Genomic DNA, 14,434 nt, shown 5'->3' with positions numbered 1-14,434 from the left:
TTATGTATGCAATTGAATTATTTTCTTTGATATAGCCTAACATTGAATTTCTATATTTTCAGACATGGATCCCCGTCCCGCCAGAGTTAGACCTACGGCGTCAGCTAGGAGACGTCGTGCTAGGATTGCTTCTCCCGAGCCTGCTCATATGCCATCGGACTCTCCTGAGTCAGAGCATGATGATATGCCCGCTAGGGGCGAAGACGATGAGTCCGTTGGACCATGTCCAGGAGGTCCAGAGGATGAGTCCGTCCTGATCAGTTTCAGGACGCATATAGCAGCTTCCATCTGGAGGCAACAGGTATTGTTTATTTGTTATAGCATTATATTTTGTTTATTGATGTTTTATAAAGTAGTAGTAATTATACATTTATATTACAGGAACGAGCTCCACTAAAGTGCATGAACCATACTGCCAAGGTTGGTGAATGGAAGTGGTGGTCTTCAAACCAACCAAATACCAGGTTCAGAGCACTATTGAGGCAGTCGGGCCTCGTAGAGTTAGTACAGTGCTCTTATCGATTCATCGATAAGATTCTGATTTCGGGCTTCGTAGAGAGATGGCAGCCCGAGACGAACACCTTCCATATACCATTTGGCGAGATCACTATCACGTTGGATGATGTATCCGCCATTTTAGGGATTCCTGTCGCAGGTTCCTCAGTATCAGTTTCTCCTGAGAGGATGAGTGATCGGGATGCTGAGGAGCTACTTGTGGAGTTGTTGGGGGTGTCAGCTGGAGACGCGCGTCAGGAGGTACTGTCATCGCGCGGTCAGTCTGTGATGATGGAGTGGCTGAGGACTCAGTTTCACTCTGTATCTGATAGAGACAGGCAGCAGAGGATAGAGTGTGCAGCACGAGCCTATTTGTTATTTTTGTTAGGCTGCACACTCTTTGCTGATAAGAGTGGGACCAGGGTGCCTATAGCGTATCTGTGTTTACTGCGGGATCTGGATAGGGTGAGCACATATGCCTGGGGTACAGCTGCCTTAGCATATTTGTATCGGCAGTTGGGGATTGCGTCGAGGTCATCAGTGAGACAGATCAGTGGTTATATGACGCTTCTGCAGGCATGGATTTATGAGCATTTTCCAGCACTCAGTCCTCACCCGTCGCTCGAGTATACTGATGCCAGTCCCCGCGTGCACCGCTGGATGCCCGGTACTCCATCCCGTACCACGATGGACCATTTAGTGGTTCTACATGAGTCATTGGACCTTTTGAGCATCGATGAGGTACGTATCATATTACCATTTGCTTGTGTTTGTCAGTACTTTTAATATGCGATATAGTATTAAACTGAAATGGACCTTTTGTTTTACAGGTTATTTGGGATCCCCATCATCGGCTTCGGGGAGATCGCCCATATATACCCGTCGCATTTTTTAGTGGCTCCATCAAGTGCCTTGATATCGTAGAACCCTATCATCTAGAAAGGGTTCTTAGACAGTTTGGTCGTATTCAGACCATCCCTCGAGCGCCACTAGCCCCTACGCGAGCCAACAGAGGTTCCACAGCAGGCTCGTACCGGATACATTACTCCTATATGGATCAGCTTTGGGAGCGGTGGGAGGACCACGTGCTGAGCCAGGCGAGCAGGAGCCACCCAGTTACCCGGCCATCAGACAGCGTACCGGGATACATGGAGTGGTATCTCCGTATCACGCACGTTGCAGTTCAGCCTCCTCATCTGCGCTCGAGTACTCATTCTGGAGCTAGGGGAGGTCATGATGATGCTGACATGCACCGGCGGCGTAATGCAGCTGCACTCGGTATCAGTACCGACATTGTACGGATGGGTCCCTCAGAGGCTACGTCACTAGGTGCCGGGCACCTATATGATGCTATTTCTCAGATGCATCAGGTACTTCTGGGTGATGAGCCTGGCCCGAGTACAGCACCCTCTCATTCGGATCCAGGACCCTCTCATTCGGACGTACAGCAGTACACGCGTCGACGATGGCGTCATAGGGATTGATGATGGAGCCTTTGTAATCTTTGTAAAGCCTTTGATATTAATGAAAAATATATATTTTTGGTACATTTATGTGTAATCTTTGTAAAGCCTGGCCCGTTCTATTTTACACAAATATAACAGTGCACATAACAATCAATCTAACAATGCGAAGACAGATATTTTTTGATTTATATTGATGATGGAGTTTCACAGTACATGACTCTAAGAGGCCAAAAAAATTTACAACTTTCAAAAATTGTACATATATAAATAATCAATCTAACTCTACTGTCTCGCTAATTATAACATTAGGTGAGATGCTCTCTTTGAACTGTTGAATCCATGCTTCATATGAATTTTCCCATCCGGTAGCACAAGGAAGATGATATTTTCGCCAGTTGGTCGCTACTGGCGGAACGGGATGTCCCGGCAACAAGAACACCTTCAAAATTAGAAATAAGAAAATATTAATAGCTACAAAATTATAAATAAGCAAAATTAAATAAGCAAAATTAAATATTCGCAAGTGTTGTGAACGTAGTACCTCAACAAAATGATTTCTATTTACGAATCCGATAGCGATATCTTTGCGGGATAGAAGAGGTACTGGCACAGAACGGAGAGGTAGGAAGGTCAGACATTGTTGCAACGAGAGATGGTATAGGACAACATTATAGCAGGATGCTATAAGATGACCCATGTCCGGCATAGTCATCCATCTGTCATATGGTGGACAATCATCATAATATGATAATGCATGAGTGATCTCAGCAATCGTCCCTTCCACACCATATAATGTGCAATAGTGGTCCGAATGACATTGCAACTCTTGCAATAAATCCTTCCTAACACGCACCCAGTCATCTTCTCCAAATCCCAGCAAGTCAGCTATTGCCCTAAATCCGCAATTCCCATCAGCTTTTACATCCTTGATATGCTGGATGTATGGTCTCAAGGCAGAAGGAATAGCATCAATATAGATAATGGGCGTATGTGACTGGGCTCTAGTACGAAAAATCTGCAAATAATATCAAATGATAGAAAATATGTAACAATGGCAGAACATGTCCCGTATCGGCACATCTCGGCACGGCACATCCCGTATCGGCACATCTCGGCACGGCACATCCCGTATCGGCACATCTCGGCACGGCACGTCCCGACATGTCCCGTATCGGCACATCTCGGCACGGCACGTCCCGACATGTCCCGTATCGGCACATGACATACCGGCACGGCACGGACCGTCCCGTAGACGTTGTGATACCTATTGTAAGGAAATAAATATTTGGTACTTACCTTTTGCTTGGGCCGTCTCTTTTGAATCTGAGTAGATGGATTGCGGATGGTAACTTTCTCAACACCAGGTGAATAACTATCCTGTCCAGATAGAACCAACTCAAACGCAGACGGGTCACGTCGAGTAGACGTATCAACCTTCAGTGAAGCGCGCCCACGTGAACCGGTCTTCCGTTTTGCAGGCTCTAAAAGAGGTGTACTATCTGGACTTGCAATCTCTCGTAACTTCTTGATCATCTGCAATTGAGAAGCCCCATCTAACTTCTTGAATCGTAGCGCAATCAAATCTAACTCTGCATCACAACTCAACTGAATTGGCTGCACGGGGGGGTAGGCAGAATATCAAGTTTCCTCCAATGAGGATCTATGCAGTCGAGAGGAATGGGCCGACCTTCCACCCTGTACCGCGCAATCTGGTGAGCACATGGTATACCATGTGTGCGTCGAATAGCGCACCCACAATTTGAATCATCAAACCCAACTGAATTGGCTCGTTTCGATTGGGCGAGGACATGATTTAACGCACTTATAGATATGAAACCTCGCAACTCTTTGAATTCAGCTGGCTTGAAGTTGTGCTGCACTACCAATAAACTCTTCTCCAATGAGGCTTTAACGGAGCTGTGCCGCAACTCAATCAATCCATGTATTCTAGTCCAAGATGACTCGAAACTTCCTTGGCTTGATCCAAGCTGCTTTTTGAGCTTTGCATGTGCACTCTCGACCCTAGTAAACAAATGAAAGTTAGATATAAGAATTGAGGCAAATTAAAATTAAATGAGTCTTTATTTGTGATACCTATTTGTCGTCACATTTCCGTAGTGCCTGCATGTATCAGTCCACGCCGCAACAAATCTTTCCTTGTATTTGCTCAGCCAAGTATCTGACACATACTGTAGTGCATCTGGATAGGTACCGAACTCTCTCTGCAGTGCACTCCAGCGATCATTATACTCGTCTTCCGTGGAGGACAGCACTAGTACATTCCAACTCATAATAAATTTATCCCATTTCTCCTTCAATTCGAAAAATTTTTTGCACTTGGCCAAAACATTCCTACTAATATGCCATCTACATAATAAATGTCTAGCAGTAGGAAATACTCTATGAATTGCATTCATCAAAGCCAAGTCTCTATCTGTAACAATCAACTCAGGCAAAACATCATCAGCTATGACACTGCGCAATCTCTCTAATGCCCAAGTATAGCTTTCTTCCCCTTCAGAATTTAAGTATACAAAAGCAACTGAAAATGTCATGTCAGTAGATGTCACCCCCACAATCTCTAAGAGCGGAAGACGATACCTATTCGTCTTGTACGTGCAATCCATTATCAACACACGGGGAAATGCACGGAACAAATCAATGCTGCCAGGGTGTGCCCAAAATAAGTCATGCACAACATCCGTATTAGTACAATTCCTATGCCACTCAATATATTTAGCCTCTGATAATTTACCTAATAGATGTTGCATTTCAGACCTCCCGGCTTTCTCTGCAACCTTAAATCGTTGACGTACATTGTAGATAGTCTTGATAGTCGTAACATTGAGGGCATCTCTTTCCTTCAATGTGGATAATATGTCCTTTGGACGAACCAAACTCTTCGACATATCCACTAACAATTCCGTCTCCTGCTCAGATAATCTCCCTGCATATGAGTGCCCCTCCAGATTCTCTGCAGCGGGATGATTGTGCACTCCACATACGACCAGTAATATCCAATCATCCGCAGTATCCAATTTCTTTCCTCTTAATGCAAAAGGGCATCCACACTTCTTTGTCCCACAGGCAGTCTTTATTCGCTTTTCTTTTGTGGTTCGGTACGTCCCACCCCTCTCACAACCTAACGTAATTCTGGGTTTCTTAGAAATGGTACCTGCATCGGATGATTTGATTACAACAACAAAACCATTTCGCCTCCCAGCTTCACGACACCAATTACACAAGTCCTCTCTACTCTTGAAGATCTATACATTAAACAATTTATGTAAGTACACAGTTGTAAAAATAGCTCGCTAAACTAATACAAAATTGCACAATATATTATAATACCTCGTAAGTTGTAAATTCGCTTGTGTAATCCAGTACAAATTCTGATCCAATTATACTCGATTCGGTTGTAGCATAGCCCTACATATAAAATAATTTATCACCAAGAATTAATGAATCAGAGGATCTGTTCGGCACAAAATTCAGCACGGCACGCGATTTGGCACGAGAAGGCTTCTGTTCGGCTGCAGAGTGCCGAACAGAAGCCTTCTGTTCGGCTGCAGTGTGCCGGACAGAAGCCTTATGTTCGGCACTGTGCAGCCGAACAGAAGCCTTCTGTTCGGTAGAGCGTTGCCGAACAGAAGGCTTCTGTTCGGCACTATGCAGCCGAACAGAAGCCTTTTGTTCGGCGATCCAGTGCCGAACGGAGCACGAACCGTGAAAAAAAAAAAACTTTCGAAACAAGGTGGAACACGTACCTTTGCGGCCGATTCTTCGTCCCAAATCACTAGTTGCTTGTTCATGCTTCGAATGGGGCTTAAATCTCCTTCAAAGATCGCCTAAACGATGTAAATGGATCGAGGGGTTTAAGGGGGGTTTGAGGGGTGGTTTTTTTTTTCCTTTTCAAAACGAAACGGAGGAGGAGGAAGGGGGGTGTACTGAGAAAATTTCAAGGGCAATATGGTAATTACACTAAAGGTTAGTTTGGGTATTTTTTTTTTGGTTTTTGGGGGGTGTCCTGAGCAATCGGGGGGGTGTATTTAGAACTACCCCAGTTGAGGGGATGCAGCTTGGTGACATTTCCCCTTAATAGCAGAAACTTCGGGCATAAGGACAGTCAGGTCATGCGTTTAGAATGTTGACACGTATAAGCTGATGTTCTACATTGGAAGATGCGAAATATTATGTAAGCTGATGTACTACATGAGAAGATACGGAATATTAATTATATAAGGTGATACTCTACATGAGAAGATACGAAATATTATATAAGCTGATGTTCTACATGAGAAGATAACGAAATAATGTCCCTCGCCCTAATACAACAAGAATAAATTTCATTCGTTGATTTCCCAGTTCGCTGTGTAGCATTAACCATGCACCTCAAGAAGTCAACCAGGCGTCCAGGGCCGCTGTGCAAAAAAAAATTCATGCCTTCTTGAAAGGCAGATGTGACCACCAAGCACAAGGACAACCTGGATTCCAAGCCTTACTACCTCTGAATTCATATCCATGCGCTGGAAAACACAGCACGCTTGCCAAAGTTTAATTTTTGAGTTCAGTCGGCAACAAAAAGCAACCTTCCCATATTCTCGAAACACGAGTGGTTATGCCAAAGCACCATACAACAGAAACCACAAAATTGTCAGAAAAGTTAGTTTTCTAACAATGGCTAATGTCTTCATTTGGATACAAATAGGCTTCTGTAAGTAATACAGTAAAACTATTTTTCTATTGATTAGTTTGAAGTTACAAATTGAACCCTAGACGGTAACTGTGATATTTGAGGTCATTCTCACCACTAGCAAAGGTTTGCAGTTTTCTTACAGCAGATCAAAATGTGTCTAATTAAAAATGCTACTTTCCCTTCTATGCACATATTTCAGTTTCCAGTAACACCCCTCATATTTCAGTTCCCTCAGAGCCCAAGAATATCAAATTCGTGTGGCATGAAATCTTCACTTGGTCTGTAGTATTTGTCAGGAGAGTACAAGCTCAAATTTGTTACTTGGCTGGTGTACAAGCAAGCAAACCTCTCAACCTGCACATCCACCAAAGAAAATCAAAAACTAACATAGAAAATAACAAAACATATATAGTGTCAATCCCCCCCACCTCCCCATTCAGCTCTATCTAATAAACAAAATTTCATAAAAAAAACAAGGTTATACAAGAAAAGACACCTGATGAGCAAAACGAGAATTTTGGAAGCCAGTCTTCATGAGTTGTCCCCAGACCTTATGAAACTAGATTTAGATAAAGAAAACAAAAGACGATCACTCTCATAATTAAACAGGAAAACAATAATGATCACCAGAAGATGCACACTAAACCAAGCAATCAGAAGAAACTGATGAGCATAACAAACACACACAAAAAAAAAGTATACTTCAGCAACAGCAATTATCTACTACAATATCATTTCTTTGTTTGTCAAGTGTAAGTATGCATGCATGTGCCAGCATGCTTCATACTGAGGGTAAGGATCACTTCAGCATTTAGCAGTGTCTGTACTTTGAGAGTAATCTTTGAATGTCTGTCGAGCGAAACAAATAAACTAAAGAAATCATGAATTATTCAAGCATGATTTGAACATGACAGCATACAATGAAAAATTATACATACTGTATCGACTACAAAAGCAAAATAACAGTATACATAGTTCCAAGAATTTGTAAGGTTCTATATCAATAGACCAAGAGTTCCATGTTTTCCCCCCTTCTTTCAAGGTCAACATATTTGTACATCAAGTTACAGGGATGAAATGGTTGATGTTACCATCTGATGGTATTCCCGCTGAGCGTCATGATGAAGGTGTCGAACATTCTCCCTTTGTAACTAACACACAGAAGAAATATTGACATAGTAAGGAAATTTTATGTCCAAAGAATATCACAAGCCATATACAAGAGAAATTATTTAAACAGATTTCAATATCCTATCAGATGTCATTGCTTCTGCCAGTTTGCAAACTATGACTACTGATGGGATTAATTCCCATATAAGAGTGGATATTGGTTATTAGCTAATAACCTCTAGGGATCAGTAAATGAACTGATACATCAAGAATATACCTAGTAACATAATATTTGAGGCAAATCATGGTCATGTTGGCATGAGAAGTAGTCTCCCAAGAAAACAAAAATGCAGGACCTTTCCAGGAACATAAATAACTCATATGGCAGAGTGATCTCATCAGCAAGATAATCTCTCATGTTAAAGTAAATGATAAAAATGGGTATATGGATGAGAAAAGGACATCAACTGGCAGGTTAAAACACCGTTCTGACCTAGTATGAGAATGCCAACATAACGAACAAGTTGACTAATCAGGTTATTGCATCAGGATGTAATGAAAACAGAGACGACTTGACATACAACAATCAATAGTTGCCATCATAAAAGATACTTAGGGCCTGTTTGGATGCAGGCATAGTACATTTTTGGATATGTTGAACCTTCGGTCCAAGGTAAGGTGAAGGTTACCATCTCCAGAAAACAATTACTTCAGTGTGGCTTCCACAGATATTGTAATCTAAAAATACAGGTGATTTAACTTACCCCGGTTTGTAGGGTTTCAACTTTCAATAATCTCAATTTTATGCAATGAGAAGGTCTCATCCCTCCTATTGTTAACTACCTTATTGGTAACCACATGTGGAGAAAATTGATGGTTAGATTATTCAGCCATCCAAACAGCCCATTAATGAAATCAGGATGCTTCAGGAAAATCAAGTACCAGGAAGTAGCTCTACACCAACGTGAAAAAAGAATGCTGAATGTTGATATTGATTACATACAAGTCAGCCAAGCAGGTTATCACGGCAGGATGCTTCGCGCAAACAGAGCAACCAGATGTACACTAGCCATCAGAGTTCTAAATCAAAGACTTGATGTCTTGCTTATTTGCTTACATGGCATAAATATGATCATTTTCAATCAGTAATTAGGTTGATGTTATTAGTATAAATTAACATGTGCAAGCATTGGCACTGTTGAATACCAGAGTTTGGTCTGTAATGAATTCTTGGTGAGTTAAGACACATACGCCTTACTACTCTGCCAGTTAACATGGAAGAAAGAATATGGTGTAAATGATAAGAATGATGGATAATTGGATCTCTCCCTCTCTCTCTACCTACCTGCCTTCCCTCCTTATTCGAACTAAAAAATTAAAAAAGAAATTCAATAATTTCACAGTGAGAAAGAGTCATGCTCACTTAGCCATATAGAAACTATTTTCATTTCAAGTGATTTAATGAAATGACAATTTTTAAAATCATTTATAAAATTGGAATTCAAAGCTTCCTCTATAAAGATGTTTATGAGTTCTTCCTAGAGGTTATTGTGTAAAATACTATATATTAGTCAGCTATAACATATTGTGAGTCTGTGACTATCAATATTGTTACTAGGACAGCAACTCACCTCCAACTGATGAAGTTCAGATGATAAATGTAGCTTTCTATCAATTTCAGGGTCTTCAAACCTGAACCAAAAGACAAATTCGATAAGCCCAAAAAAATCGAATAAGCAAATTGTACAGAAGTCATTTAGAAAAAACTAAATACCTAAATCAATACACAAGATAGACAATATCCTACACTTCTTAGTTTCATCGGAAAGTGGATGATGCCACCATAGAGGGTTAGCGAACTGTTCCAAACCGGAACCATAGGTTGGACCAAGGTTTCGGCTCGGTAAGAGGTCTGAATCGGGTCGAACTGCACAGAATATATGCAGTACTGAAAAAATATATGCAGTACCCATATTAGGGTTCTACATTAATTCAAATTAGAATTACTTTTTTAGATATCTTATAATTAAATATTAATTTCTTATTTTAATATAATAAAAAATAATTAAAAAAGATAAAAATATGAAAACTAGTATAATGCTGGCATATTTTCTGAAAAAATTCAACCATTTTTGTATTAAAATTTAAATTATATAATTTTCAAGTATTTAATTACTGAATAATTATTAATTCATCTAAAAATCATGAAAAATATGGTAATATGTCTTGGTAACTTAGGCATATTTTCTAGGACAACATGCATAGTTTTTACATAATACTATAAATTATCACCCATATTAAGCAAAATTTAAATTATAAAGTCGCTAATTTATCAAAAAATATGTTTATTCTTTAAAAAGTGCCGATCCACTTTATGTAATTTATGGTGATAAAAGTGGTGGTTTATGATGTATGTTCATCAAACTTGCGGAATAGATTCAAAAAGCAAGAAAAAAGATAGAGATGCCAACATAGGCTAGGAGGATAGTGTGATGATTTCATGCTAGCACCACCTAAAGGCGCAAGTGGAAGGGATTGAGTGACGAGATTGCAGCAGCAAGTAGTTGGTGGTTACCTCGAAGTGGTTGCTTATAAAAAATATCCATAAGAGGTCCAACAATTAATAAAGAAGAACTTTCACGACTTCAGGAAGAGTAAGAGGAAAGGTACAGAAAAACAAGCAGAGATTGAATATTGGGTAGCTGAGCCACCATAATATCCCTTGAGGGATCCAAAGAACTATGAGATGTTGAATCCAGAAGACATGTAGGAGGCTCAGATTCAGGCTACTATACAGGACAGTATAAATGATCAATGGCAGAGAAGGAGGTTTCCAGGCACCAGGCACAATTTGGAGTTTTGGACCCTCACAATACAAGGGGGCTTCGATTCTAGGTCCGTCAAGACAGCTCCAGGCTATAGGAAGAGCAAGTTTGTGAGGAACGTTATAAGTAAAGATAGCAACTTGATAGCATCTATGCTTGGAGCCTTTACCAGCAACAAGGGAGAGAAGCTCAAAGATATGCCAACTAGAGCCAACATTTATGACATAGATCCACATGCCTTTTCCAACAGAGACTCAAAGTAGCAGAAGATTGATTGTATGTTTGTTAAGAATAATAAAAAGGATATAGAAATATTGCCTCATGGTTCCACTTCAATTACATCTTTGCAAATGCCATAGACAACATCTATTATCGATCTACTATTAAATCCATCTAGAGAATTGGTTAGGGTGTTGATCCTCTTGGGCTGAAGGATATATATATGGTGAGCTGCTTGATAGTAATAAAGAGGGACTAAATAGATGGCTAGCTTCCTATCAGAGCAAGTGAGACACCTATGGCATGCCAAAGCATCATTTTTTGACGAACTTGATTTAGCTTGAAGGAGCACGCAATTGATCAAATAGGGAAACAACATATCATGCAGGTGGCTATTGATAATAAGCTAGAGTACAAGGTTGCCAAGGATATTCTGATGATCATGAGGCCACACATTTTCTAGACCCCATGTATTGCCCACTGCATTAACTAAATGTTGATACACATTGACAAGATCCGCAGGGTGAAGCAAGAGCTAAAGACAGCCAGACCACCATAAAATTCATATATAACTATACATGGATTTTGGCTTTGATGAGAAAATATACTAGGAGTGAGATACTAGGGGTCTAGGGCTAGTAGTCTCATTTTGCCATGCGCTACATTGCACTTAATAGCATTCATGAGAAGGCATGCTTGCTTCAGAATTATGAGTGCTGAGTGGCAGGAGAGTAAATATGTCCATAGTGGCATGGAAGGGAGTCAGGTAGAGGGCTTGGTTCCAAGCCAACAATTTTGGAAACAGGCCGAGAGAGTAGATAAGGCAATCACACCACTATATCGAGTGCCTAGGGCTAAAAATAGCAAGAGATACCCCCAGATGGATTTTTTGTATCGTATGATGATGATTGCCAAGGCTCGATCAAGTAGATAGACTCAAAGTATGATTTTTGGACACCATCTCTAACTGATCTAATGTTTTATATAAATAATGTCTAATATGCAATTTACTTAATTGCAATCGCAACCAAATAGTGGTTTCATTTTAGAATATCACCGAAAAACCTAAAGAGGTTAGCAAGTCAGATCCTCTCCTAAATAGTCTCCTCCATTGGCTATGAACGCAACTAGTCAACCTTCTTAATATATAGTCAATAGAAGAACCACCTAATATAAAAGAGATCGAATGACTTGTTATACGTGCATGGCAATATATGACTTGGATTGAAGTGCATCTAGGAGGAGGTGGAGTTCAAGTACGATGATCCACTTCACAATGACTTTATGATAAAGAGGATTTGATGGTTGGTTGGCTTGAAGACCAATAGAAGCAGCCAGAGCTTAATGAGCTAGGATCGTATCCTCGATCGGATAGTTCCACAGTAAGAAAGGTTGTGGAGAACACTAAGCAATAGGTAAAGCGACACATACTACACTCACAATCGACCAAGCAACCACAAAGGTCATACAAAGCCGATCAGGATTGCAAGGGTTTAAATCTGAGATATCCTCTAGAGATGTGATAGGGAGATATTAAAGAAGAGGTCACCATGGTACCCAGTCTAGTCAGGGAGGTAGAGCTAGTCAAGATGGTGGGCATAGATGAGCCACCTACGAAAACCAAAAAAGCAAGGGAAACCATGAAAAGAAAGCAAATTTTTAGAGAAACAAGAAAAGATAAGGAAGAAACTTGTGGATCCATTGGAAGAGTTGACGAGAAGCCTATTTACCCAAATATTGAGACTATTGAGCCCTCGGATTACTGTTTGCCTAGATGATCTCCTGATACAAGCGATGATAATGATGATAGTTCGAGCGACAGCATTTGTTGGCCAAGGAAGTAGCAATGGACATGGCGAGGGTGCACAGGACTTCACAACCACCTGGGATCCTAGTTGATTCACCAGCTGTCACAATTCACTCATATCACACAAGATAGGAACACAACACGTCCTAGAGCTGATGAGCGTACGAGAGCATACAAGAGATGAGCCTCTTGAGATGGTTCAAGATACAACACTACTATAGATGATAGAGCATGTGGAGTAGATTCCCTAGACCTATCTGGATCATCATCATATAGTGGGTCCTATTTTCCACAACTAGGGTATAACCCATATGGATATCCTACATCTAAGACATCCTATTCAAGTAACTACTACCTTCCATGATCTTAGCTAGATAATGGGTCGGATTTCGTCGCGGCAATCTTCCCTCAGATGGGATGGCCAACCCAAGAATTTGCATTGAAGTTAGATCCAACACCCCTAATATGGACAACATCCTGATGTCTACAAGAAGCGTAGACACTCCACAAGAAACTACCGGTACATATTTTCTAGTCAAATCAATCTGATATATGCATCTCTAAGATAAAAAATAAGCATTGTCTATGTTAATTATTACAATTGCATCTATGAAGCAAATATACGATCTCCAAAGACCAGTATGACATAAAATCATGGTATGCTGAACCGGCCCGTACCGGCCGGCTCGGCCCGTACCAAACCGGTCTGGTGGCTTACCGGTACGATTCCGTCGTGGAAACCGGTTCGCGCCGGAGCCAGAGAAGAAAAGGAGAAATAGCGAGCGAGCAGAGAACGGAGAGAAAGGCTGCTGCCTGCGGAGGAAAGCAGGGGACGGTGGAGGCCGCGGAGGGGCGGCAAATGCTGCGGCCGCGGAAAAAAATGAGAAATTTTTAATTAAAGTCGGCAAAAATGCTCTGCCAACTCAAATTAAAAATCTCCAAAAAAATTTTCGCAGTCGTGTCTCCTATTTCAAAAAAAAACAGGGGACGCGACTGCAGCTTTAGCCTCCATCGGGCCCCCGCGGCCTCCCCGCGTTCCTCCACGGGAGTCCGCGGCCTCTCCTCCCTACCCTGCTCGCTCGCTATTTCTCTTTTTCTTCTCCAGTTCCGGCTCCGGCTCCGGTTCCAGCTCCGCTCTTCCGGTACGGGCCCGGTACCGAACACGCTAAATTAGTTCGATCGCCGACTGGTATGTCTTTCGGTACCAGTTCAGCATATTTTGAATAAAGTAACATTAAAATATCCTTAAATTCATAATTTAAACATTCATATCTTTAAAATAATCCTCAAAAAACAAAAAAAAAATCAAAAAATAGCATGCCAGCACCAAGCTGGTTAGCTAGACCATACTAAGGCCCCGTTTGGCAGAGCTGTTGGCAGTAGAGCTTTCGAAAGTAGAGCTTTTTGAAGTAGAATTTTTATAAAAAGCTATTTGCTGTTTGATAACTACATTTCTAAAGTACTGTGAAACTTTAATATGTATTTGGTAAACAAACTGCGAAAATACTTTTGGTATAACAAAATGACCATAAAGAATATTGCATAGTATTATACAACAGAGCATAATAAAATATAATATATATTAATACATAAATATATGATATAGTATAATATTACTGTAATATAATATTATATTATGATAATATAGTAATACAATATTGTATACTATAGCATAATAATATAACATAATTTGATATTATATAACATATTATGTCAATGTATTATGATATAATGTAATATAATATTATATTTATAGTATAATACAATAATAAAGATATAAAACATTATAATTATTATCATTATATATTAATATTAT

At 40.4% G+C, this 14,434-nt stretch overlaps 1 protein-coding gene across 5 annotated transcripts in view; it reads right to left on the bottom strand.

Annotated features, from left to right (window-relative positions):
- Positions 1 to 6,612: 6,612 nt before the first annotated feature.
- Positions 6,613 to 14,434, bottom strand: part of LOC103705362 (5'-nucleotidase domain-containing protein 4) — a 37,386-nt gene continuing 29,564 nt past the window's right edge. For 3 of the 5 annotated variants that reach the window (XM_039115705.1, XM_008789039.4, XM_008789030.4), the window contains 4 exons: positions 9,399 to 9,459; positions 7,749 to 7,808; positions 7,154 to 7,216; positions 6,613 to 7,011 (listed from right to left, as the gene is read on the bottom strand). In XM_039115705.1, the coding sequence (XP_038971633.1) occupies positions 6,889 to 7,011; positions 7,154 to 7,216; positions 7,749 to 7,808; positions 9,399 to 9,459 (307 nt within the window). In that variant the 3' untranslated portion in view covers positions 6,613 to 6,888. The remainder of the gene's footprint in view (positions 7,012 to 7,153; positions 7,217 to 7,748; positions 7,809 to 9,398; positions 9,460 to 14,434) is intronic. The other 2 variants (XM_026803974.2, XM_008789032.4) reach the window with 2 other exon arrangements.

This window comes from Phoenix dactylifera, unplaced genomic scaffold, assembly GCF_009389715.1.
Source record: "Phoenix dactylifera cultivar Barhee BC4 unplaced genomic scaffold, palm_55x_up_171113_PBpolish2nd_filt_p 000007F, whole genome shotgun sequence".
NCBI classification, from domain to species: domain Eukaryota; kingdom Viridiplantae; phylum Streptophyta; class Magnoliopsida; order Arecales; family Arecaceae; genus Phoenix; species Phoenix dactylifera.
The sequence above is the reverse complement of the archived record's forward strand: the minus strand, read 5'-3'. Positions and strand labels throughout refer to the sequence as shown.